Genomic DNA, 27338 nt, shown 5'->3' on the forward strand with positions numbered 1-27338 from the left:
GTGATTTGATCATAAATTCTTAAATGGGCAGGTCATAGTGGGTGGTCACGTGCCAGGCCTATATCATCTTTAGTGAGATTTTTAAGCAAGTTCTGTCCATTGTTCTTATGCATCTCGATTAAAATACTTCTGAGATGTCAAAAATAATACCCCTAGAAGACATAACCACCCTTAAGTAGGCATACAAGTACCCTGTAATCCGATCCCCACCTTACTTTCTCCCACCCTCATGTACTCTTCCTTACAGTATCTCCTTAATGAATAAAAGAAGCTACAAAACTGTTATTCTCTGGAGCATTTGAGATCTTGCTCCCAGGCATATGTCATCAGTTTGGCTCAAATAAACTTATAAAAATTCTCTACAGGTTTAGATGCTCTTACACTGGCAAAAAAAATGAGACACAATAAAATCAAACAAAACAAAACACAGCCTAAAATAATATGGCTGCTTACCACGACAAAATAAAAAGAGATATGGTGCCAATTTGCTGTATTTGTCTAGTGAGTAAAAAAATATTAAATAGAAAACCATCTAATTCTATTACTTGAGTAGTAGAGCTTATAGGGATACTTGCTTTATAAGTACTTGTTAAGCTGCATATATATTTTCTGTACTTTGTGTTATATTTCAAAACAAAATAGTAATTTAAGAACAGCAAATGTTCACATGGTAAAGGTACTGCGAACCAAAATTTTGTAGCATCCAGGATTTTCCAAAACTTTAAATTGTACTTTTATATTTCACCGTTTGGACTTCAATAATAATCTAAAGAAATCTTTCAATTATAATAATTTTGTACAAGATGAAAAATATTTAAAATTTGGGCTATTCAGGCCAACACATATATGAAAAGATGCTCAACATCACTAACAATAAAGGAAATGCAAATGAAAACCACAATGAGATATCACTTCACACCTGTTAGAATGGCTATTGTTAAAAAGAAAAGAGATAAATGCTGGTGAGAATGTGGAAGAAAGGGAACCCTTGTACACTGTAGGTAGAACTGTAAACTGGTACAACCACTATGGAAAACAGTATAGAGGTTCCTTAGAAAATTAAAAACAGAACTACCATATGATCTAGCAATTCCACTTCTGGGAATATATCCGAAGGAAATGAAAACACTATGTCATAGAGATATCTGCACCTATATATTTGTAACAGCATTATTTATAATAGCCAAGACATAAAAACAAATCAAATGTCCTTCAACAAATGAAGATGTGGTGTGTGTATGTATATGTACGTATGTGTATATGTATATGTATGTATGTTTATGCATATATACATATATAAAGGAATACTATTCTGCCACAAAAAGGAAATCCTGCCATTTGCAACAACATGGATGAAGCTTGAGGGAATTATGCTAAGTGAAATAAGTCAGACAGAAGGACAAATACTGTATGATCTTACTTACAGGCAAAATCCAAAAAAACAAACCAAAATAACAACAAACCACACTGATAGAAAAGAGATTTGATTACCAGTGGAGAGAGGGGAAACTGGATGAAAGTGGTCAAGGAGTACAAACCACCAGTTAGAAGTAAGTAGTAGGGATGCGATGTACAACATGGTGACTGTAGTTACCACTGCTGCATGGTATATCTGAAAGGGGTTAAGAGAGTAAATCCTAAGAATTCTCATCACAAGAAAAAAACTCACATTTTTTTCTTTTTCTTAATCTATATGAGTGAGGAATGTTAACTAAACTTACTGTGATAATCACTTCATAATATGTGTATGACAAACCATTATTCTGTATACCTAAAACTTACATAGTGCTGTTTTTCAATTATATCTCAGAAATATCCCTATATTTCTATTATATCTAGCACCTTTATTTGCAATAGCCCAACAATCAAAATGTCCTTTAATGGGTGCACAGCAAAACAAACTATGGTACATCAATATCACAGAATACTACTCACAAATAAGAGGAAACTAATTATTGATATATACCACCTTGGATGAATCTTAAGGAAATTCTGCCAAATGAAAAAAGCCAATCCCAAAAGGTTACATATCATATTATTCCATTTGTCTAACATTTTTTGAGATCACAAAACTAGGGAAAGGTGAACAGATTAGTGGTTGCAAGGTATTAAGAAAAGAGGGGGCTGTGGCTAGAAAAGGGTAGCATGACAGATCCCTGTGGTGATGGGCACATGAATCTACATAGGTGATAAAATTACATAAACAAGCTATACACATATATACAAGTGCATGAGTGAATTGTATCCTGGATCAATATCTGGTTTTACTGTAGAGTATAGTTAGGAAAGATCTTATCATTGGGGGAAACTAGGTGAATGACATAAGGAATCACTCTATTATTTCTTACAACAGCATTAGCTGCATGTGAACCTACAATTACCACAAAATAAAAAGTTTAAAAAAAAGAAGGTGTAGAAAGATGTGTTGGAGACATTCACTCAAACGTTTCAAATTAATAAGCAGGCTCTACATCCTTCTCAACTATGGAGCAATAAATAATATCCCTCAAATAGAAGAAATGTGGGAAGAAAGGCCTAAAATCTAGAAAAAAAAATTACAGATTACTTTGGTAAGACGTAATTTTTTATATCTAAAGGAGATAAATACAGACTCAGCGAGATATGCTATAGTTAATATTAAGAACAAAAAGCAAGATATGATTCATAAAATTACTAAGTCCTAGATTTCTCATTAAACCTATTAGAAGAAAAGAAAAGCCAAACCTGATGTAGTTCATTTGTTCAGCTGAAACTAACCTAAGATAAATAAGCCATCTGAGTGCATTAGAAATAAAGTGGGATTCTGATTTTGATACCATGAAACCCAAAGGTACAATCAATCCTTAAGGGAGAAGAGGGGATGCTGCTTTTGGTCGCTTCTGAACTATCAGATCTGACAGCAATGAAACTGAACTCTGAATAATGCAGTGTCTCTTTATTTTCACAATCTATTGAATGCTCATTTTGTCTTTGCAGCATTTATTAATAGTATAAGCTCTTAAGGTGAGGTACTCATTCTGGATAGGGAAATTGGGAGGCTTGGAGAGTTCAGATTAATAATATAGATATTTTAATAAATCCATCACTAAATTTCAGCTGTTTACTAAATTTTAGTTCTTGGGATTGAGGGGGAGAGGAAGTAACTTCTATTTTAGATTTTCTTTTACTTTCTTGGTTACTACATACAAATTATGCAGGTATGAGAAAATATAATTTTATATTCAATGAAAAAAATTATTCTGCCAGGCCATAAAGTAAACAAAACATTAAATTGAAATGTCCCTAATGTTTATGTTATATCAAAAGTAAAGAAAAAAAAATGACACAATCTATTACAATATATCAAGAGAAGGATCTAATACACCAAAAAAAAAAAAAAAAAAATTCACCTAACTGAAAAAAAAAACACAAGTATGTAGAGGCTAAGCAAAACAATCAAAGGCTTAACTTAAAAATCAAGGAAAAAAATATATTGAGAGAAATGAAAACACAACAATCCAAAATCTTTAGGACACACAAAAGCAGTTCTAAGGAAATTTATAGGGATAAAGGCCTACTTAGAGAAATAAAAATCTCAAATAAACAATCTAAACTTACAACACAAGCAACTAGAAAAAGAGGAACAATGCCCAAAGTGAGAAGAGAGGAAATATTAGAGTTAAGAGCAGCATTAAATAAAATAGCTACCAAAAAAAAAAAAAAAAAAGAAGAGAAAAGATCAACAAAACTAAGGTTCTTTGAAAAGATAAATGAAATAGATAAATTTTCAGTCAAACTCATGAAGAAAAAAGAGAGGGCCCAAATAAATAAAAGAGAAATGATAGAGAAGTGACAACCAAGACCATAGAAATACAAAGGATTGTGAAAAACTACTATGAACAATTATATGCCATATTACTGGATAATCTAGAATAAATTCCTAGAATAATACAATCTTCCAATACAGAATTAGGAATTAAAAAAAAATTGAACAGACTGATTACTATTAACAAAATGTAATCGATAATAAAAAAAAACTCCCAACAAACAGAAGTCTAGGACCAGACAGCTTTATAGGTGAATTCGATCAAATATTCAGAGAAAATTTAATTTCTATCCTTGTCAAACTACATCAAAAAAACCAAAGAGGAAAGAATTCTTCCAAACTCATTCTACAAGGCCAGTATTAACCCTATAAAAAAATGAGACAAAGATACTACAAAGAAGAAAATTACAGGCTAATATCCCTGATGAACACAGCTGCAAAAATCCTTAATGCAATATTAACAAAACGAATTCAGTAAAACATTAAAAAGATCATATACCATAATCAAGTGGGATTTATTCTAGTGATGCAAGGATGGTTCAATATCTACAAATCAATCAACGTGATGTACTGCATAAACAAAATAAGGATAAAAATCATAAATCATCTCAATAGATGTAAAAAAAGCATTTGACAAAACTTAACATCTATTTATGATAAAAACTCTTAACAAAGTAGGCACTGAAGAAACATACCTCGGCACGGTAAAGGCCATGTATGACAAACCCACAACATTATACTCAATGGTGAAAAGCTAAAAGCTTTTTCTCAAAGATCACGAATAAGACAAGAATGTCCACTTTCACCACTCTTATTCAAGAGAGTATTGGAAGTCCTAGCTATTGCATTCAAACAAGTAAAGAAATAAAAGGTAACCAAACTGGAAAGGAAGAAGCAAATTGTCAATATTTGCAGATGACATGATACTATATATAGAAAGAACTAAAGATTCCACCAAGAAACTATTATAATAAATGAATTCAGTAAATTTGCAGATTAAAATTCAGAAAACTGCATTTCTGTACACAAATGACAAATTAGCAGAAAGAGAAATTAAGGGGAAAAAATCCCATTTACAAAAAGAATAATTCTATCCATCGAAAAGAATCAAGGAATAAATTTAACCAAGGAGGTAAAAGACCAGTACTCTATAAGTAAACTATAAGACATTGATGAAAGAAATTGAAGAAGACACAGATAAACTGAAGGATATACTGTGCTCATAAATTGGAAGAATTAACATAGTTAAAATGTCCATACTACCCAAAGCAATCTATAGATTACATGCAATATCTATCAAAACAGCAGTGGCATTTTTCACAGAATTGGAACAAATAATGCTAAAATTTATATGGAACCAAAAATGAGCCCAATTAGCCAAAGAAATCTTAAGAAGAACAAAGTTGGCAGTATCACACTCCCTAACTTCAATAAAAGAAAACAGAAATAAACTCATAGATACAGAGAACAAATATAGATCATTGCCAGAGATGGGTGGCATGTTGGGCAGAAAAGAGGAAGGGAATTATAAAGTACTAACCCCCAGCTATAAAATAGGTCATGGGGATGTAATATACAGCATAAAGAATAAAGTCAATAATATTGTAATAACTACATATTGGCAACAGATGGTTATTAGACTTATTGTGGTAATCACTTTGTAAGGTATGTAAGTGTTGATTCATTATGTTGTATACCTAAACTAATATATTATGTGTCAACTATAATTAAAAATAAATTTAAAATATCCATCTAAAAGAAAGAATCAAAAACTAAAATCTATATTCCAAAAATTTTCAGACTTCTAGGAGAAAAATCACATTGGAGATGGTCACATTCATATATTAAATTAATAGATTAATTTTTGGCTGTTTTTATTTTGCTTTTTGTTTTTTATTCATGGTATAATTAAATACCCCCATCCCCACATTTAAGAAGGAAAATTATAAAGAACATTTCAAATAGGCTATTTCATGCTTATAAGCCAAATAAAAGATCATCTTTTTTCTCTTCACTCCAGGCCCCAAGTCATAGTTGGTATTTTTCTATTTGACCTCCAGAAAATACTCTCTCAACTCTGTGTTTGAGTATTTGGTCAATTCACTGCAAGAGAAACTAAAACAACAATTGATTTCTAATATATATTAATATGAACGAGAAGACAATCTCTCATCTTCCTATCAAAATCATAAGCTTTTAGGGCATCCTACACAGATTTACAAATAACAGTCTTTGCAATCTTCAAACCTATGTTCTACACTATGCAACTCAAATTAGTACTGTCTCAAGTATGTAACACAGACCTACACATCAAAAGATTACTTTTCCCCAAAGAAAAATCACATTTATCAATATTTCTGGTTTTGCTGATTCCTTAATTTCTTGCCTTCTTATAGTTCTAACTTTCTCTAGCCTAAACACATAATCTAATGAAGGCCTGTATAAATCAGTGCATAACATAGAGTTAACAGATACTTCATATCTGGGCTAATCTACACCATCTATTCAATCTACAACTTCCTCACATGGAAAATAAAAAAAAAAGCAAACTCTATCTTAGAAGATTATTTTGCATACTAAATGATTTAATATGTAGTAAGCCCTCCGCATTGCACCTGGGAGAAAGTAAACCTCCAAATGTGATACAATTATGAGGATAATGTTGAAGTCGGAAAGAGGACAGACAGGAGCTATTTTCCCTAACCATTTCTTAAGAATTTATCGTCCAAATTAAAGTCTGTCCAAGTCTTGCTCACATGTTGAAGATATTTACAAGATTTCAAGACTATAAAGTCAACCAAATTCAGGATAGATACCTACTGGACAAATAAAGTCCAATTTGGAGTGTTAGGTTATTTCTCAATAGTACTATTAGAAGGAAATTGGTAAAGGAGTAAAATTATTTTCATGAGGTAGGATGTGACATCATTAAAAGTGTTCACCCCCACCCTCTACCAACTGTGTAGTGTGTCTAGTTGCCTGACTTATTTTTTTTCTAATTACAACTGACATTCAGTATTATTTTATACTAGTTTTAGGTGAACAGCACAGTGGTTAGACTTTTAAATAACTTAAAATGTTATCCCCCCGATAAGTCTAGTACCTACCTGGCACCATACATAGTTATCACAATACTACTGACTATATTTTTCTATGCTGTACTTTACATCCCCGTGACTACTTTTAACTGCTAATTTGTATTTCTTAATCCCCTCACCCCTTTCACCTAAATGTTCTAAGCCTCTACCTTCTGGCAACCATCAGTTTACTCTCTGTATCTATGAGTTTGTTTCTGTTTTGTTTATTTTTTAGATTCCACATAAAATGAAAACACACAGCATTTGTCTTTCTCTATATTATTTCAGTTAGCATAACAGCCCCTAGGTTCATCCATATTGTTGCAAAGGGCAGGATTTAATTCCTTTTTATAACAAAGTAATCTGCCATCGTATATATGTACCATATCTTCCTTATCCAATCATCCATCAATGGACACTCAGGTTGCTTCCAAATCTCATTATTGTATATGCAGTATCCTTTAGAGAGACAATTATTAATAGTAGGTTTAAAATAGATGACCATGCCCACTCCACCTCTTCCCCTACTGCAGATGGAGACCACCCAGGAAGAAACCATGAAAAAGAACATTGTCTCATAGGAGTGGGAACTTCTCTCAGTATGAAATATTATAAAGATCAAAAACTTTGTTAAGAAACAAAGAGTTTCAGTCACTTACTTGTAATAACAATTTTTGAATTGCACGTTGCAACTCATTAGAAAGGTCCTGAATCAATTTAATGAAACTAAAATTATGGTAAAAATAAAAGTGAATGCAGAGAATATCACACATACTAAGTTTAGTGTTGTTTGTGAAATATTAATTTCAGCAGTGTTGTATGTATGTGCACATGTGTGAATGGCATGTGTGTGTTGGGAGATGATATATGATGTATTTCTTATTATGGGTGGCAGTCACAAAAGTCTGAAAACTACTGGCTTAGCTAAAGCAAGAAAAAGGTCTAATATAAAACACTCCAAGTCAGATCTTCAAGAATAAGTCTTCTATTTAACTATGAGAAGTTCTATGGGGAGGGGATCAGTAGACCTTATAAGAATGGACTCATATTTTGGAACAATTTTTAAGACCTATAAGACACCTAGAGGAAAACAAAGTCAGGAAAGCAGTAATGATCAACTTCATATATTTTAATGTAGCAATACTCTTTAAGTGGCATATTTTTACCTACAGTCTCAGATGCCAGTGTAAGCCTTACCTAAAAGTCCCCCTTGGTAAGAAACACACTGATGTCTCCACAAAGAAACAGCAGATCTCTCCCGATTCTGCAGTCCATTTAGTCTTTCTGCTAGTCCACCTCTGTTTAATAAATTATAATGTATTAAGTTTAGTTAAAAGAAAAACCAGAATGTTGCCAACATTAATACTTTATACCCTCCAACCAGAGACAAATAGAGGAAATGGGCAAATTTTAACTTATTTGACATTACATTCTTTCCTAGAGGCCCAATCTTCCTAGGTCGGTAATTTATTTTTTAAAGATTTATTGGAAGCTCAGTTTTCTGATTCTTTAAAATATGGGCTATTCTCAGATCAATTTGACTTCCTTTCTATTCTTTCTTAGTTTGCTTATTCCATAAACATGTACTGATTACTTATTTCTTGTTCTACCTAGCAAAATGCTAGATGCCAGGGATACAAAAAAGGCAATAAACTCTGCCACTGCAGTGGTGGGGGCTCAAAATCTGGTGGCAGACAGTAGGCAAACAGTTAATTGTAAAGTGGGTTCAGAGTTAGTCTATAATAACACTTGCAAGCTGTTGATAAGTAGAACACTTCTATAAGAGGATTTAGGCATAAGCTCATTATATGGACCATGGATGGATGGACACAGACAGAGAGAGACACACACACACACACACACACACACACACACACACACACACACACACACACGTTCTCACTCGCTCTCGCTCTCTTTCTCTCTCTCTCTCTCTGAATAGGCATGACTCATGAAGTATGACTCACCATACTTCATCCGACTCACCATACTTCATCCATCCCACCAGACTCCATCATATCCTTATACCTTTCCTTCTACTCCTATGCTCAAGATAGGCCTCTCGTCCCCAGCCCTAGCTCCATTTCCCTTTTTGGGCACTGGCAGAGCAATCATTCCTAACCACTCTGTCTCCACTGAGTACTCCCCATTATTCTCTAATCTGTCTCCCCTTTCTCTGAAATCTCGTTAGACACTAAATCCCTTCACTAGCTGCTAAGCTCCCTACCCTCCTTCCTCACTCGAATCCCAGCTCCTAGCAGTGTAATCACGGCACTGTCTCCCCTCCCAGGGTCTTGGGCATTCCTTAAGTCATGGTTCACCAGTTTCTTTCCCTATCCACTAACATTGCTACTGGAGTCTCCTCAGTGTGCATCATCATCATCCTTGCCCTGTCTTAATGTAGACATATCCTAAACTGATCCAAAAACTGTATGCTTCATTGCCACATTTACTCTTTATACTGAAATGACTTTTGCCTTGAAACTCTCTACTAGGTTTACTTTTGTGGTAGTGCTGCCTACTAATTCTCCTGACTTTTATTGTTTTTTGTTTGTCTGTTTCATTGTTCTATTCTAATTTAAAACACAAAGAGACCACATATTGATTACACAGGGTTGGTACATGTCCCCCTATATGGCACATCCCAGGATCTTTCACATGTCCTGCTGGACCCTCCATGTTCAGACCTTCGTGGTTCTTACACACACACCAGCCAGTTTCTTGTCTGTGAATCTTTGCTCTCTCATACATCTTTGCATTTGCAAGCATTTCACTGGTAACCATACTCATGAAAGTAATATGACTAGTTTATATTTATTTCTATTTCCCTCTTTAGCCTATAAGTTACTTAAAATGAAGAAGAGTAATTTACATGTCTTAATTATCTAAGACAGCACCTGAAATACTGATGCTCAATAAAATCTGATAAACTCAAACAGTCAATCTCCATAAAGGAAGCAGTCATGTAAGCTGGTTATGACAGAAACAGTGAATGTTCAAATTTGGATGAACAATTCTATAAATTGTCTCCAGAACTAGGACTTCTATAACTGCTTACAGGAATTATCATTCTATTCTCTCAATTTTCCTTCTCAAGTAAACAAGTAAGCATTTTTAAATTAATATTTTAAAGAAAAAGAAAAACTTTTTAAAAAGAGGTATTTAAAAAGGTGTAACATAACCTTAAAAGTTTATTCTTCTTTGCTGAATTTTCAGCAGTCCTGGGAAACTTCGTCTGTCTCTGGGGTGTATACAAAATGCTCTCTGTAGATTTCACCCTTGGGTTTATCAATCTTTCCATAACCTGTCTTCCATGTGATCCAAAATCCATGTGATATTTGTGAGAGGATTCTGAATCAATGCACAGGATATTCTTTGAATCATCTTTGTTTTCACTATCTGATGAATACTCCAAAATTTCTGTAGAACATGTCTGGAAAAAATTAAGAGAAATGCAATTAAATTTGAAGAACTCTGTATTCAAGTTCATATTTACATATGCTTATTATTCTATTCCCTTATGATTACGTCATTGAAATAACTTTATACATATAAATTCTGTAGCTTAAACTTCTATTTTAATACAAAATCCAAAATAATCAAGCCATTTACCCAAAGACAAGATGAGATTAAGCCAATTGTAAGCCAGACATTATCTCACTGAATCTACCAAATTCAGTACAAATATTTCAGTAACTAAAGAAATGTGCCACAGAGTCAGTTTTGAAAACTGAACTAGTAATACTAACCTGAATGGCTGATGATAGTCACCGTAATTTAACACCTATTGAAAAAAGTATATAGTTTTGGATTTTTAAATTTAATGTGAGATAAATAATATTCACTATTTGTTATAAACCAAATATAAAGAAGATTGCTTCTTCAGGTGTAAACCACTTAATTTACCATAGGAGTCTCTAAGGGTAAAGATGAAAACTTGACTTTCTAGCAGAATTTCAATATAATTTTCCAGAGACTAGTTTTAAATTACTAATATCATCAGGAACTATGTAAGAATATGAGTCACAGCCTCTTTTTTCAAGCATTTCCTAAAATGTTTCTTTTATCTCCTACTCAAACTTCTGAACTACCAAAATAAAAATTTTTTTGATAAATGGATTATAAAAAGGATCTCATATCACATATCCTAACTGGAGAGAAGAGTCAAAACTTTCTTCTGTGATGTTTTCTTCTTTGCCCAGACGCACACTAAAATTCTTAAGTGTGGGAGGTATTTTATTTTTCTATGAGTTGGTTTCCCATGTCAGACCATGTTGTTCTAATGTCAACAATAATTATCCTTCAAAATTCTAATTTTTCAGTTATTATATTAGTAGCCCCTTTTAATTTAATACCCTTTTTTAAATTTAAATTAACTAAGCGTATTTGTACATTTAGTTGACTATCTTCTGTACCTGGTCAATTTGTAGTGTAGGTGTGGGTCCCTCAAAGGAGCCCTGTCTATGGATCAATATGGACTGTGTCCCTGGCCCTGTAGCAGCACTTAGCTAAATAGAGTGAAGAGGTTAGAAATATGTGAGGATTATCATTTGTGGGCACATGTGTATGCCAGGGCACTGGCATGTTGTGTGTGTGTGGCTGGGGGCAGCACTAGAGTTTTCATCATTTGTTAATCTACATAAGACAAAAGATTTATCACATTTGGCCTTTTCTGAGGATCTTACAGTTATATCCTTTTTAAGACTTTAAAAAAAACGCCATTCATCCCCATAGCTCCAAAAAATTGCTTGGGTAGTAACCTGTTACCAGCCGCATTTAAAATAAGAAAAAGTAAGTGAAAAAACTCAAACGGATTGGAGGAAACATGGCAGAGGGAGAGATGTCCTCAGATCTCTCCTCTTGAAATAACAATAAGCTAAACAACTAAAACTCAATTAAAAATGCCCAAACCACACACCAGCACATCTCAGCATGAGATCTGCAAATAAGAAATACCACACCTCAGAATGCCGGGTGTTGGGCCCTGGACTCCAAGAAATAAAGAAGCTGCTTCTCCCAGCCGCCTGAGCTCCTGCAAGAGGAGGGGGAGGAAAAAAGGTGCGGCAACTTCCCTGATCAGCATTGCCTGAAAGTGCCGGGATATCTAGCAGCCAGCAGCAGGGCCTAGTCATCATTGTGGAGCCCCAAGGGATTCATTCTAAGCAAACGCTATCGAAACTGATGCTAACACTGACAGCAACTGAAACTGAGAATAGCAAGTGTGATTAAATATCTACAAGAAAATAAAAAAGACGCCTACTGAAAACGAAAAGAAAAGCACCTTCTTTACATCAGGCTAAAGAGAGACCTTTATGTAATAAATCTTCTTTCTGGAAAAACAACAGAATACATTTCCATTAATGCCCAGGTGCAGAAATAGTCCATTAAACACCATGAACAACCAAGGTGACACGGCATCTCAGAAAGAAAGAGAAAAATCTCCAGAAGATAAGCATACAGACATAGAAATATGCGACTTAAGTGACAGAGATTTCAGGATGGCACTTCTGAAAAAACTCAGTAAGATCCAAAACAACTCAAATCAACAACGTCAGGAATTGAAAAAACAACTAGATGAGCAGAGAAAGGAAATTGAAACCCTCAAAAAGAACCGAATAGAACTTCTGGAGATAAAAAACACACTGCAAGAGTTGAAAAATGAAATAGCAAGTTGCAAAATAGAGTCGAACAAATAGAGGAAAGGATCGGTGATATCGAAGACAGAAATCTAGAAATAAATCAGAAGGGAGAAAAGAGAAGCCAAAGAATGAAAAATAATTTAAGAGAAATACAAGAACTAGCTGATATCATCAGAAGAGGAAACATAAGAATAATAGGCATTACCGAAGGCGAGGAAAAGGAGCAGGGACTAGAAAGCATTTTCAGACAAACAGGGGACGAGAATGTCCCAAATCTAAAGAATGAGCTAGAGCTTGGAACTTAAGAAGTCAATAGAACACCGAATCATCTCAACCCAAAAAGGCCTTCACCAAAACACACTGTATTAAAGTTATCAAAAATCAATGACAAAGAAAGAATTCTCAAGCAGCTAGGGAGAAGAAAATGGTAACATATAAAGAAAAACCCATTAGATTATCCTCAAACTTCTCAGAGCAGACCTTACAAGCCAGAAAGTAATGAAATGAAATAAACTATTAAGTGAAAAAAACTACCAGCCTAGAATAATGTCTCCAGCTAAGCTCTCTTTTAGATATGAAGGAGAAATTAAGACCTTTCCAGACATACAAAAATTGAGGGAATTCTCCACTATGAGGCCTGCACTAAAGGAAATATTGAAAAGGGTCAGCTCATTAAAACAAAGTAACAAAACAAAAAAATGCATAATTAGGAGTAAAGTGACTATCAGGCAAATAGCACAGGAGTACAATACTTACTAAGAACAGGGCATTATAAGCTTAAATAATACGAAGAGAATTGCTATAGCAAGATAGTAATGAACGTTCGGCATACATAGGGACAACATGAAATAACAATGGCTAAAAAGGGAAGGATTCAAAGATCCAAATTCCGAAAGGAGAAAGAAGATAAGGCACATGCAGAAGAAAATGGATAACAGTATATATGTGTGTGTGTGTGTGTGTGTGTGTGTGTGTGTGTGTGTGTGTGTGTGTGTGTATATAAAACTATCCTTTATATAATCATAATGATAACCACACACCAAAGATTCAAAACTGAAGTATATAACATAAACCAGAAGAACCAGAGGCAAAGTCCACAAAAGCCAACTGAAATAAAGAAAACAGAAACACAAGGACAAGGAAGCAATGGGAACACCGAGCTACCAGAAAGCAAAAGATAAAATAGCTATAAGAAGATCTCCTATTTCAATAATCAACAGAAATGTAAATGGACTGAAATCACCAATAAAAAGGCACAAAGTTGCAAAATGGGTGAAAAAACAAAACCCAACTATACTGCCTCCAGGAGACACATCTCAGCTCTTAACACAAATATAGACTCAAAATAAGAGTGGAAAATGATATTTCAAGCAAATGGCATTCAGAGAAAAGTTGCAGTAGCAGTATTAATATTGTATGAAATAGACTTCAAAATAAAAAAGGTAAAGAAAGATACTGAGGGACACTTTATAATGATAAAGAGAATCATGCACCAAGAAGACATAACACATATTAATATCTATGCTCCCAATCAGGAAGCCCCAAAATATGTGAAGCAATTACTAACAGAACTAAAGATAGAAACAGACCAAAACACTATCATAGTAGAGGACCTAAATACCCCACTATCGGATATGGACAGATCACTCAAACAAAAAATTAATAAGGAAATAACATCCTTAAATAACACATTAGACCATCTGGACATAACTGACATATACAGAGCCTTCCATCCCAAAACAGCTGCTTATACATTCTTCTCTAGTGCACATGGAACATTCTGAAGAATTGGCCACATACTGGGAACGCTTTAAAACTAGAGATCAACTGCAAAAAGAAATCAGAAAGAACAAATACATGGAGATTAAACAACATGCTACTAAAGAATAAGTGGGTCAGGGAAGAAATAAAAAGAGAGATTAAGAGATACATAGAAATGAGTGATAATGATAGTACAACATATCAAAACTTTTGGGACACGGCAAAAGCGGTTATAAGAGGAAAGTTCATATCATTACAGTCCTATCTCCAAAAACAAGAACGAGCCCAAATAAACAACCTAACACTTCATCTTAAAGTACTAGAAAAGGAAGAACAAATGAGGCCTAAAGTAAGCAGAAGGAAAGAAATAATCAAAATTAGAGCAGAAATAAATAAAATGAAAACAAAAGAATAGAAAAATAAATGCAACAAAGAGCTGGTTCTCTGAGAAGGTTAATAAAATTGACAAATCCTTGGCTAGACTCACTAAAGAAAAAAGTGAAAGGACACAAATAAATAAAACCAGGGATGAAAGAGGGGAAATTAAGACAGACACCTCAGAAATACAAAGGACCATGCAAGAATAATATGAAAAAGTATATAATAACAAATTTAACAACCTAGAAGAAATGGACGAGTATTTAGAAAAATACAGTCTTCCTAGACTGAATCAAGAAGATGTGGAAAATCTAAATAGACCGATCAGCAGTGTGGAAATTGAAACAATCATCAAAAACCTCCCAAAAAGTAAAAGTCCAGGACCAAATGACTTCACCAGTGAATTTTACCAAACAGTCAAAGAAGATTGAATACCTATTCTCCTCAAACTCTTCCAAAAAACCAAAGAGGCAATAACTGCCAACTCATTTTATGAGGCCAATATTACTCTGATACCAAAACCCGATAAAGATAACACACAAAAAGAAAACTACAGACCAATATCTCTCATGAACACAGATGTAAAAAATTATACACCACGATCAAATGAGCTTCATCCTAGGGGCACAGGGATGGTTCGACATATGTAAACCAATTAATGTGATACACCACATAAACAAATTAAACATAAGAATCATATAATCATATCAATAGATGCAGAAAAGGCCTTCGACAAGATAGGGCATCCATTTCTGATCAAAACACTTAACAAAATCGGTAATAGAAGGAAAGTACCTTAACATAATAAAGGCCATATATAACAAACCCTCAGCCAATATTATACTTAATGGTGAAAAATTTAAAACCTTCCCTCTAAGATCAGGAACAAGGTAAGGCTGTCCACTATCGCCACTGTTACTCAATATAACATTGGAGGTCCTAGCAAGTGCAATCAGACAAGAGAAAGATATAAAAGGCATCTAAATTGGAAATGAAGAAGTCAAGCTGTCACTATTTGCGGATGACATGATTCTCTATATAGAAAACCCTAAAGACTCCACAAGAACACTACTAAAAACAAAAAGCAATAAGTAAAGTCTCTGGATACAAAATCAACGTTCAAAAATCCATAGCATTCCTATATTCAAATAATGAAGTGTCAGAAAAAGAAGTGGAAAAAACAAAAAGAATAAAATACCCAGGAATATGTTTAACTAAACATGTGAAGGACCTATATAATGAAAACTATAAGACCCTATTAAAAGAAATCGAAGAAGATAAAAAGAAATGGAAAGATATTCTGTGTACTTAGATTGGAAGAATCAACATAGTTAAAATGACCATATTACTTAAAGCATTATACAGATTTAATGCAATCCCCATCAAAATCCCATCAGCATGTTCTAAAGAAATAGAACAAAAAATCATTAGATTTGTATGGAAGCACAAAAGACCCTGAATTGCCAAAGTCATTCTGAGAAAAAAGAACAAGCCTGGAGGCATCACTCTGCCCGACTTCAAATTATACTACAAAGCGACAGTAATCAAAACAGTATTGGCAGCAAAACAGACGCACAGAGCAATGAGACAGAATCGAGAGTCCGGAAGTAAACCTATATTTACACGGGCAAATAATTTTTGACAAAAAATGCCAAAAACATACAGTGGAGAAAGGAAAGCCTCTTCAATAAATGGTGCTGAGAAAACTGGAAAGCTACCTGCAAAAGAATGAAACTAGACTCTTGTCTATCACCACACACAAAAATGAACTCAAATGTATTAAGGACCTAAATATAAGACCTAAAACAATAAAATGCATAGAAGAAAACATAGGAACTAAACTCAAGGACCTTAGACTTAAAGAGGATTTTAGGAATTTGACTTCAAAGGCAAGGGAAGTAAAAGTAAAATAAATGAATAGGACTACATCAAACTAAAAAGCTTCTACTCAGCAAAAGAAACCATCAACAAGGTAAAGCGACAACCATTCAAATGGGAAAATGTATTCGCAAGCAAAACCTCCGATAAAGGCCTAATATCCAAAATATACAAAGAACTCATATGACTCGATAACATCAAAAAAACAAATGACCCCCCCCCCAAAAAAAAAAGGGCAGAGGACCTGAACAGACACTTCTCCCTAGAGGACATACAAAAGGCCAACAAATGTATGAAAAGATGCTCGACATCGCTAGCTGTTAGGGAAATGCAAATCAAAACCACAATGAGATACTATCTCTCACCTGTTAGAATAGCTATAATCAACAGGACAAGTAATAACATATGTTGGAGAGGATACAGAGAAAAAGGAACCTTCATACGTTGCTAGTGTGACTGCAAATTAGTACAGCCACTATGGAAAACAGTATGGAGGTTCCTCAAAAAACTAAGAATTGATCTACCCAGTCCCTCCACTGGATATTTACTCCAAAGACTTGAAAACCCATATCCGAAAACATATTTTCACACTGATGTTCATAGCAGCACTATTCACAGTGACCAGGACATGGAAGCAACCAAAGTGTCCTACAATAGACGACTGGCTAAAGAAGCTGTGGTACATATATACAATGGAATATTATTTAGCCTTAAGAAAAAGTGAAATACTGCCATTTCTGACAACCTGGATGGACCTCGAGATACTCCTGCTAAGCAAAATAAGCCAGACTGAAAAAGTTGAAAATCTCATGATATCACTTATATGTGGGATATAAACCTAAAAGCAACAAATGAACAGGACAAACAGAGACTCGGGGACATGGACAATGGAAAATGGACTAGTAGTTACCAGAGGTTAGGGTGTCGGGGAGGAGGGAAGAAGTAGACAGGTTAAAGGGAGTCAAATATAGAGAGGTTGGGGGAGGGTGAAGTGGGTAAAGGCGATCAAATATATGGTAGCTGAAGGAAACTGGACTCTGGGTGGTAATCACGCAGTAGAATATTTAGATGTCTAATTATAATGTACACCTGACAATTATATAATTGTATTAACCAATGTTACCCCAATAAACTTAAAAAAAAAAAAAAAACCTCAAACAAAGAGCTTGGTTCCACTGTTTTACAATCTCAATTATATGCCTAAATTGCTGCAGGTAGCTGCTAACCCATTAATAAGCACTGGAGTAACATGTTTTCCCCACAATACAGCCTCTGAATAAATATTAACAATAGGCCATAAAAAGAAACAGAGCAGTTTAGTTTGAAAATTAAGTTCTTTGATACTGAAAACTTACTTTAAGTAATATACTTTAAGTATATTAAGTAATATACTTTAAGTATATTACTTAAGAACTCCAAATTTAATTTCATCCTTTTGTTATGAAATGTCTTTTCATGTAGTACCCTAAATTTTACATTTTATCCTAGAGCAGGGTTTCTCAACCTCTGCACTGCTGCTATTTTGGGTTGGATAATGTAGTGGAGAATTGTGCATTATAGGGTTGTTTAGCAGCATTCCTGGCCTCTACTCACTAGATAATGGCATTACCTCACCAATCAAGACTATCAAAAATGTCTCCAGACACTGCCAATAAGCCCTGGGGGACTAAACCACCCCCAGTTGAAAACCACTGTCCTAGAAAAGGGTCAACCAATAAACAATCACATGTGGCCTGTGCTATGGACGCACATGCAGAAGTAAAAGGGACACACACAGTATTTTATGGGGATGGGGAGATCAGAACAAAAAAGTTATAAAACATAGTAGAAATACTGTAATCGAAGGACTGCTCAGGCTCCACAAGGAAGACATAAGAGGAACAACAAAGCCAGGTGGGGCACAGGAAAAGTTAAGAAAAAAAATGCTGCTACTTGAGTCAGGATCTGCCATCTAAAGTTAATTAGGCAGAGAGGAGAAAATAACATTCCAGGGAAAGGAAGAGGAGGACCACGAATTTAAGGCCAGAGAGAAAAACAGCGTGTGCAGGAAAATAAACAAGAAACAGCAAAAGAGAAGTCTGGAGACAGGCCTTGCAGAACACAGCAGGGCATCTGGCTTTTTTCAGAGGCAGTGGGGGAGCCAACAACATTTTTAACAGGAGCTGACAAAATCAGATGTTAATATGGAATGATCAAACAACATTTTGAAAAGTAGACTAATATGGAAGAGAGAAGGTACACAAGCCTGCAGGTAGGGAAAGCAGCTAGCTAGAAGACTCTTCCATGATCAAATTATGACATAAGGAAGATATGAGCAGCAGTGGGAACAGAGAGGTGGACTTGAAAGAAAATGAGCAAAGAGCTATAACAACACTTGAGGAATCTCAGATGTCAGAAATGAAAGCGAAGGCAGAGTCAAAGAAGATCCCAAGAATCTAGTTTAGGCAACAAATAAAGAGGGGAGCATTTACCTAGAAAGGGAATTCAGGAAATACATCTGGAGAGGAGTAGTTGCTAATACTAAATCTGATTTTCATATGTTAATGTTGCGACACCTATAGAATAGCTGAGGTAAAACTGACCAGTAGGCAGCAGCTCTGTGGGTCTGGAGTTTTAGGAAATGATGTGGGATGGAAATATAATTTCAGGAACCGTAAAAATGGAAACAGTGTGTGAAAGTATAAGAGAGAAGACTGTCCATGTAAATTATGTAAAAATTAGAAGAAAAAGTCCAGGTTGGAATCTTAAGAATACCATCAACATTTAAACTGTATTCAGGTGAGAAGAGTCAGAAAAGTGTTTGAGATTTGAGAAAAAAGAGATTGCAGATATGAGAAATCCATGAAACCTTGAAAATACTGTACTTTGAAGAATAAGTGGTACAAAATGGTACAGCAACTTTGGAAAACAGTTTGGCGGTTTCTTATAAAACTAAACATACTCCTACCACACAATCCAGCAATCACATTCCTTGGTATTTATCCAAAGAAGCTGAAAACTTATGTCCACATAAACACCTTCACATGAATGTATATGGCAGTTTAATTAATAATTGCCAGAGCTTGGAAGCAACCAAGATGTCCTCAGTAGGTGAATGGATAAGTAAACTGTGGTACAGTCGGACAATGGAATATTACTCAGCACTAAAAAGAGCTACCAAGCTATGAAAAAACATGAAAACAAATTCACATCACTAAGTGAAAGAAACCAATCCAAAAAGGCTACACACTGTACAACTCCAACTATATGACATTCTGAAAAACACAAAACAATGAAGACAATAAAAAGATCAGTGGTTGCCAGGGCTGGTGGTAGGAGGAGGTGGAATGAATAGAGCACAGAGGACTTTTAGGGCAGTGACAACATTATGTATGAAACATATGAGAGATATATGTAATTATACATGTGTCCAAACCCAGGGAATGTAAAACATCAAGAATGAACCCTAAGGTAAACTATGGACTTTGGATGATTATAATGTGTCAATGTAAATTTAGCCTTGGTAAAAAATGTACCATTCTGGTGAGTGATACTGATCACGTGGAAGGCTACGTATGTGTAGGGGCAGGGTATATATGACAAATCTCTATACCGGCTTCTTAACTGTAAACTTAAAACTGCTCTAAAAAAAATAAAATAAAATAATAATGTCTTTTAAAAAAAGGAATAAGTAGAAGATAAAGTGAAAACAGTAGACCTGAATAATTCTTTTAGGAAGCTTAGCTATGCATATTTTATTTTCTTTTGAAGAGAGAAAGGACAGAATAAAAGGACACATTTGCTCGGCTATACACGACTGTCAAAGTAAGTGAATGGATGTCAATAATGTAACGAACCTGAAATTAAAATCATGAAAATATAAGTGTACTCTAGACTGAAATATGTCCTCCAACCACAACCATGAAATCCAAATGTATTTCCTCAGTGAAGAATTTAATAGCAGTAAGATTGGTAAGACTTTATAGAAGCTTAGGTAGTACTTGGGAATTTCTTACCATCGATCCATGACAATAAATTTAAGGTAATGTTGCTTTAGGCAGTCACTTCTTTAATGAGTAATGTCTAAGAATATAGTGAATGCCTATTACCCACATGGTATCTAAGCTGCTATAGTTAATGCAAAGAAGTCTATCCTTGTTCTTGTATATTTACAGTCTTTCAAAACTGAAAAAATGAAAACTAAACTAAAAATACAAAGCAATTTATGGGTAATTCCAGATACATTGTCCATGCAGCAGACACAGGAATGGAGAAGAAAGGTCACTTGGGACAGGAGTAGCCTAGAAAGTCTTCAACCAATAAAGGCATAGGCTGACCCTGAGATTGTCTCAAGTCCAGTCCTGCCCTTCATTAGCAGGTTCCCTTAGGCAATTTACTTAGCTTACCTATGCCTTTGCTTCTTCATGTTCAAATGAGAGATAGAATAATACCTAACAAATTAGGCATTTAGTAAATGTTAGCTATCATTTTTACCCCTATAGTAGTTAACGTATTTTGGTTTCAAATTTATATATTCTAGTTCTGTATTTATTTTCTATTAAGCTTTTTTTTCTTGATTTCTAAGAGGATCCCTATATACAGGACAATGAAGAATAACACAACAGGTAATGTCTTCAGCAGCCAATCAAAAAGACAAATAATGCCTTAATCAGCAGAACAAATCATGTGTCCTGAACTAGGCATTTCTAACAAACAAAGGGTATAACACACCTTCAGGAAGATAACTAGAAGCCATCAATTTAGCATATCATATTTTAGAACTCCCCCAAGCCCATAGTCCCCAATGAATGTGGAAGAGGTCTCCTCACACGGACACAAAGAAGAACTACACAAGCTGATTTGGACCCAGTCTGACAGTAAATAACTCATATTCTTTGAGAAAGGATTGTATGTGTGTGTACACGTGGACACATGTGCACAGTGTGTGTATGCACATGTATGCAAACAGATGCATGTGCCTGGACTGGGGAGCAGAAGGGAAAAAAATCCAAGATAGGTTAGAGGAAACTGCAGGTTCATAAGCTCAAGTTTACATTTTATCTTTATATTGTTAGATCAGGTTAATGAGAAAGAAGAGTTATCAGTTTTGGAATGAGAAAGACTTGGTTTTGAATCTCAACACAACTCAGCTATTTAACTGTTTCATGACTTTAGACAAATTGCTTCACTGACTCTCATTTCTCAGTTTAATCGTCCAAAAATGGAAAAATTATACCAGCAATATTTCAAGAATTAGAGATGACTATTATATTTCGAGCACATAAAAAAGTATAAAATTATATAAATGCATGTATCCAACATCATTCATATCACCCTTCATCAAATATTAACATGATGTAAATTTTCCTGTTTTTTAATGATGCAGTTGAAATTTCCTATATCTCTCTTCGTGTTCCCATTTTCCTCCTTCCTAGGGGTAACTCCTGAATACTGCCCTTCTTTTATTCTTTTTTATCTCTCATACACACACATACTGTATACTTTATTTTGCAAGCTATTAAACTTTATATAAAATTATAAAATGGTATCCTCTCAACACAACTCTGAATGATCTGCTTTTTTCATAAATATTATATTTTATATTTATCCATGTTCATACATCTAGCTCTATTTCAGTGCTGCCCAATGAAAGAAACATGTAATTTAAAATTTTAGCATAGCCACATTAAGAAAATAAAGTGATGAATTATAATAAAATATTTTACTTAACCAAATATATCAAAATATTATTTTATTTTCAAGCTCTCACCAGAGTCACCTTTAGCAGTCCCTTCATGGTAATCTCAGCTTTTGCTACCATGCACTTCAAAACTCTTCCAGCCTCTCTACCCATTATCCAGTTTGAAAGCCGCTTCCTCATTTTAAAGTATTTGTTACAGCAGTACCCCAGTCCTCAGTGCCAATTTCTATATTTGTCTGCTCAGGTTGCTCTAATAAAAACCACAGACTACGTGGCTTAAACAAGAGACATTTATTTCTGTGGAGGCTAGGAAGTTCAAGATCCAGGTGCGAGTCAATTCGGTTCCTGGCGAGAGCTTTCTTCCTGGCTCCTATGGCCACCTTTTTGCTGTGTCCTCATGAGAAAGAGAGAGAGGTGGGGTGGGAGGCATTGTGGATATCTCCCTCACGTCTCTTCTTGTAAGGGCATTACTCCCATCTTGAGGGCCCCAACATCACCTAATCACTTCCTAAAGGCCACATCTCCAAATACTATCATATTGAGGGTTTGGGCTTCAGATAATTACTGCAGTAGTCAGTCGCAGAGCCAAAGAATGGCTATGTAGCTATGATCATAATATGCTAATGTTTAAAATATAATAAAATTATTAATGATTATTTTTCTTCAGTGAACTTCAGAACTAGGAGTTTCCTTGGTTAGTGATTAAATATCACAAATGACAAGATAAAGATATGTGTCTACTATGATTAGACCAAGTGGACAACTGATCAAAGCTCTGCCCATCAGATTCATTTTCTTCAGATTCCGAATTGAGAGATATAGCATCTGGGAAGTAGAAGCTAAAGACACAATAGTGATGAGTCTCTAAATGAAGGATCATGAGTTCCCGCTGGTGAGGCTCTCAGAGCTGCCCTGAGGCCCAGAGTTCAACTTTCACCTTTATCTTAAATTCCTCAGGATACATTAACATAAATCCAATAAATTCCAATCTTTCTCTTAAACTAGGTAGATTTGTTTCCTGTTACTTGTAACCAAGAGGCTTAACTATCTGCTAAATATATCCAAACAGAGAAAATGTTCCACTAAACAAATATTTTTTTCAGTACATACTATGTGTAAGGTGTTATGCAAGATAAAATTTGATGAGACATAGTTCCATAAAGAGCCTGTAATCAAATAAAGGAGGTATTATAAGCATGGTTCACACTAAATGTTCCAAATGGCCAAAGAATGGAGCCTTTATTCTGGCTGATCTGAAACTAGCAGACAAACTGGAAGAGATAAAACCTCAACTCAAAGGACTGGAAAGTTCTAAACAGAAGAAGATGAGAAAAGAGAGAAGAAAGCACATAAGTCAGGAATGCATAATGGTTATTAAAGACATATATACAACTCCAGACAAATGAAAGTCTAGAGTTCATGTTGAGAAATAAGAGACAATAATATGAACAATATAATCCTACAGATCTGGTGTGTGTGTGTGTGTGTGTATGTGTGTGTGTGCAGAGAGAGCACATATGTTTTCACATAAAGATAAATCTAAAGATCCATCATCAGTGGGGAAAATGTTCTAAATCTAGTTCTTGGAATAATGATGATTTTGGGAAAATTCACTTATATCTTTTCTATGTAGCTTCTCGGTTCCAGTAACTGATCTGGCTCAGAGGCAAAGTCCATGCATTCGGACTTGTTTCCACTCCTAACTCCACTGATGAAATGCTCTAGCAAAGTAAGTTTTCCTAGTGTTTCATAGAATTTTAAATGACCATAGGACTGGCACAGAGATACAGAACCAACTGGCAGGAGGCTAAAATGAAGTTGCTTCTCAAAGGGGCCACTGGAGAAGAAATGATCCAAGACTCCAAGCTACAAGATGGCTTTATGGTGGACATGGGTTGAAGTCGGAAAGGCTGCAAACTCCTGGACTCCTTGAACATTAAGGTGTATTTGTATGACTTTAGCTTCATTGTAGACAATTTCCCATTGGTTGTATATTAGGAATCACCATGACTCCAAGACTTCCATTATTTTCAGGGATTCCTTATTTTTATATTCTATAATACTGTGCAGCCAAGATGATAAGAAAAAAGACCCCCCTGTTTTTCTCCTGTGAAATCTGTCAGTTATTTGGTAATATATGCAAAATCTGGGCAGTGGAGAGAGCAAGAATAAAATGAGAAGCACAAACATATACTTATGTGATCTGATTAGAAAAACCAGACATAAAAGGAATCCTAAAATGTTCTAAATTGGTTGATATTTGACAATATCACTTCTTTTCTAAAAAAGTTAAATAAACGTTATAAATTTTCAATTAAAAAATTAATTAGCATAATACTCTATGCAATGTATCCATTACTCTAAGCTAATGTTACTTCCTATAATCCTATCTACAAATTCTTTCATGAAATGTTCAGGAAAGATTCTTGTGACTTCCCTGAATAATTAAAGAGCTACCCCTGAAGTGTCCCATTTCTTGTAAATCAAATCTTACTCTAAACCTATGTATGAAAGTCTACATGTCTAAGGTCCTCCTAGATAAAAACTGTGTCTACTAACAAAGTAACTGCAAAATTAAGCAGTGCCTCTGTGGTAAAGCTACCTCAATGACAAATGAAACAAATTAGATGAAACACTGCTCTCTCAGAAATAAATTTTTCTTTTAAAATTTATTGAAAGGTAACACGAAGAGCAATAGGAGACTATCAGTAATAAATGATCACCTTCTTATAAAATGATATCTTTGTAGCTAAATACTTACCCAGCTAGTAAAATAAAGAAAAAGATGATAAACTAAAGTTGGTTATTCCTTGAAATAACCAACTATAAGACCAAAAAACAGCTTACTTGACTCATAATAAATAAAGAAAAAGATGATAAACTATAGTTGGTTATTCCTTGAAATAACCAACTATAAGACCAAAAAACAGCTTACTTGACTCATAATAAATAAATAAAGAAAAAGATGATAAACTATAGTTGGTTATTCCTTGAAATAACCAACTATAAGACCAAAAAACAGCTTACTTGACTCATATTTCCTGCAAAAACAAGTCTCAAGCCTTTGGTTTTAGCCCGGGAGGGAAGGTATGTGTGGGTGGTTCAGTGAAGACACTTTGTGCACCCACTGCAGTGAGGGCAGGTGCTGGCTGTGCCCTCAGTTGCAGGGCCAGGCGTGCTTCCCCAGGCCACATCCAGCAGCATACCAGTTTCTGCTCTCTGAGAGCCCACCCAATTACTGACTAAGCCTACATCTTACATCTGCCCTGTGGGCTCTTATGAGATCACTGAGAGTCCGGTTATGCTAAATTCACCGTGTTAATCCTGTGTTCAGCTTTCCTTTCTTAAAGTCACACCACAAATGAGAACAGTCAGTGGCATTTTAAGGAAAGAACAAGAGAATTATAAGGCCCTGTGCGCTTAGAAGCTTTTAAATCCACTAACAACCACTAAATGTTTTAACAGAGTTTGGAAGTGGAGCAACAGCAAAAATCCTACAGTAGATATGCTATGGTAGCTGTGGCGAGTCAACTCACTAAAACCAGACAGCTCTTAAAAATTAAGGGGCATGAAAGAGTACTGGGATACTGATAAATCAGTAAATTTAATTAGCAAATGCCTTCATTTTCATTCCCAATTCTAAAATGGAATTCATTTATTTAACTAATTAACTGAAGGTATGCTATGCATCAAGAATGATTCTGGGTACAATGGATATATTGGGGTTGGGGTCACCAAAATACTTACTGATGTGATCTTTAAATTCTAGTGGAATCATAATACACAGACACACATCTTAAATAACATAGGCTATTCTCTGGCTATTTATCAAGAATCACAATGGTTGTGTGAAAAAGGACAGCAAGACAACAGAAAAATGGAAAGAGTATATCAGACTCCCAGCTGCTAACAGAATTTTATTTTCTATTGGGATTAAAAAATCAATAAAAGCAACACAATTCTAGATAATAAAGAATCAAACTACTGATAGGATATATATTTTCACTGCTTATTTGGAGTGCTTTTTATGACTGAAACTATCCACGAAAATCAGAGACAGCTTGTGAAAGGGAAAACAAAAAGCTATAGATTTTCTTACACAATGAAGAAAAAAATGATAATCTTTTCTGAGGTAAACAGGTTTAACAAGCTACACCCATGGTTATACCTCTGTTAACCACTTGGTTTGCCTTCCCCAAAACAAATATGTTTCAAACCTCAAATTCCAGCCCAATAAGAACAACAGAACTCAAGTTGTATCAATGTGGGTTCACAAAAGTACCATTCCACTGCATCTTGATGTCCAAAGCACCTGCTCTGAGCAGCCCAAAGAGAAAATGAGAATCAGCTAGGGCAAAGGCACATCTGAAGAGCAAGGGAGGGAGAGAGAGATTACACTGCTCAAGAAGTAACCTGCTGGGTCAAAGTTCACAAGCATCAGCTGAGCATAAAAAAGGGGAGAGCATGCCTGAGGCCAGGAGTACTCTACAGCAAAAAACGGTAGCAATCTGCCCAGAATCAGGTCCATGTGGGCTGGCTACAGTGATTACAGAGAAAAAGAAAAGCACCCCTTTCTTCAAGGAAGACAGTGTAGATACAGTCTGTGATAAAACTTGTCTGGCCATTCTCTCTGTTTCAAAACATGTTCAGAGAAAGACACAGCCCTGAATCTTTCTGCAACACCATCTTCTGTCAGACCCAAAGCAGGAACAGTATACCAAGTCCCTAGTCCGCTCAAGGCTGAAGGCTCATCTAACTCAAATCTACACTCAAAACTGGGACCTCAAAATTAATAGAGAAGCAAAAAATGACAACATGTTCTAAAAGTTAATCTGTTTATTTATGCAAATGAGACCAGAGGCAAGACACAGGCTGTGTTTCTGGTTATGAGCCAGGCTTTGTTTTTTATTCAAGGCAAACAATTAAAATCCTACACAGTAGAGGACTAGGGTGGCGAAAAAATAAAAGAAATTGGAAGGAGAACCTAGAGAAGGTAGAAGGCTCCAAAAGAAACGAGCCAGGTAAATGCCCTAAGAGAACAAAGGCAATAAACAAAAGCAAAGACAGTAAAAGCACAAAGCACAAAAATCCTGCACAGTGAATCTATGAAATGCCCTTCC

General features: G+C 35.1%; 1 protein-coding gene across 1 annotated transcript in view; it reads right to left on the bottom strand.

Moving 5' to 3' along the window:
* SPIDR (scaffolding protein involved in DNA repair) overlaps positions 1 to 27338 on the bottom strand; it is a 435467-nt gene that overhangs the window by 265012 nt on the left and 143117 nt on the right. Inside the window, 2 exon segments of the mRNA XM_023526085.1 lie at positions 8080 to 8180; positions 10065 to 10315. Coding sequence (XP_023381853.1) covers positions 8080 to 8180; positions 10065 to 10315 — 352 coding nt within the window.

This window comes from Pteropus vampyrus, unplaced genomic scaffold, assembly GCF_000151845.1.
Source record: "Pteropus vampyrus isolate Shadow unplaced genomic scaffold, Pvam_2.0 Scaffold702, whole genome shotgun sequence".
NCBI lineage: Eukaryota > Metazoa > Chordata > Mammalia > Chiroptera > Pteropodidae > Pteropus > Pteropus vampyrus.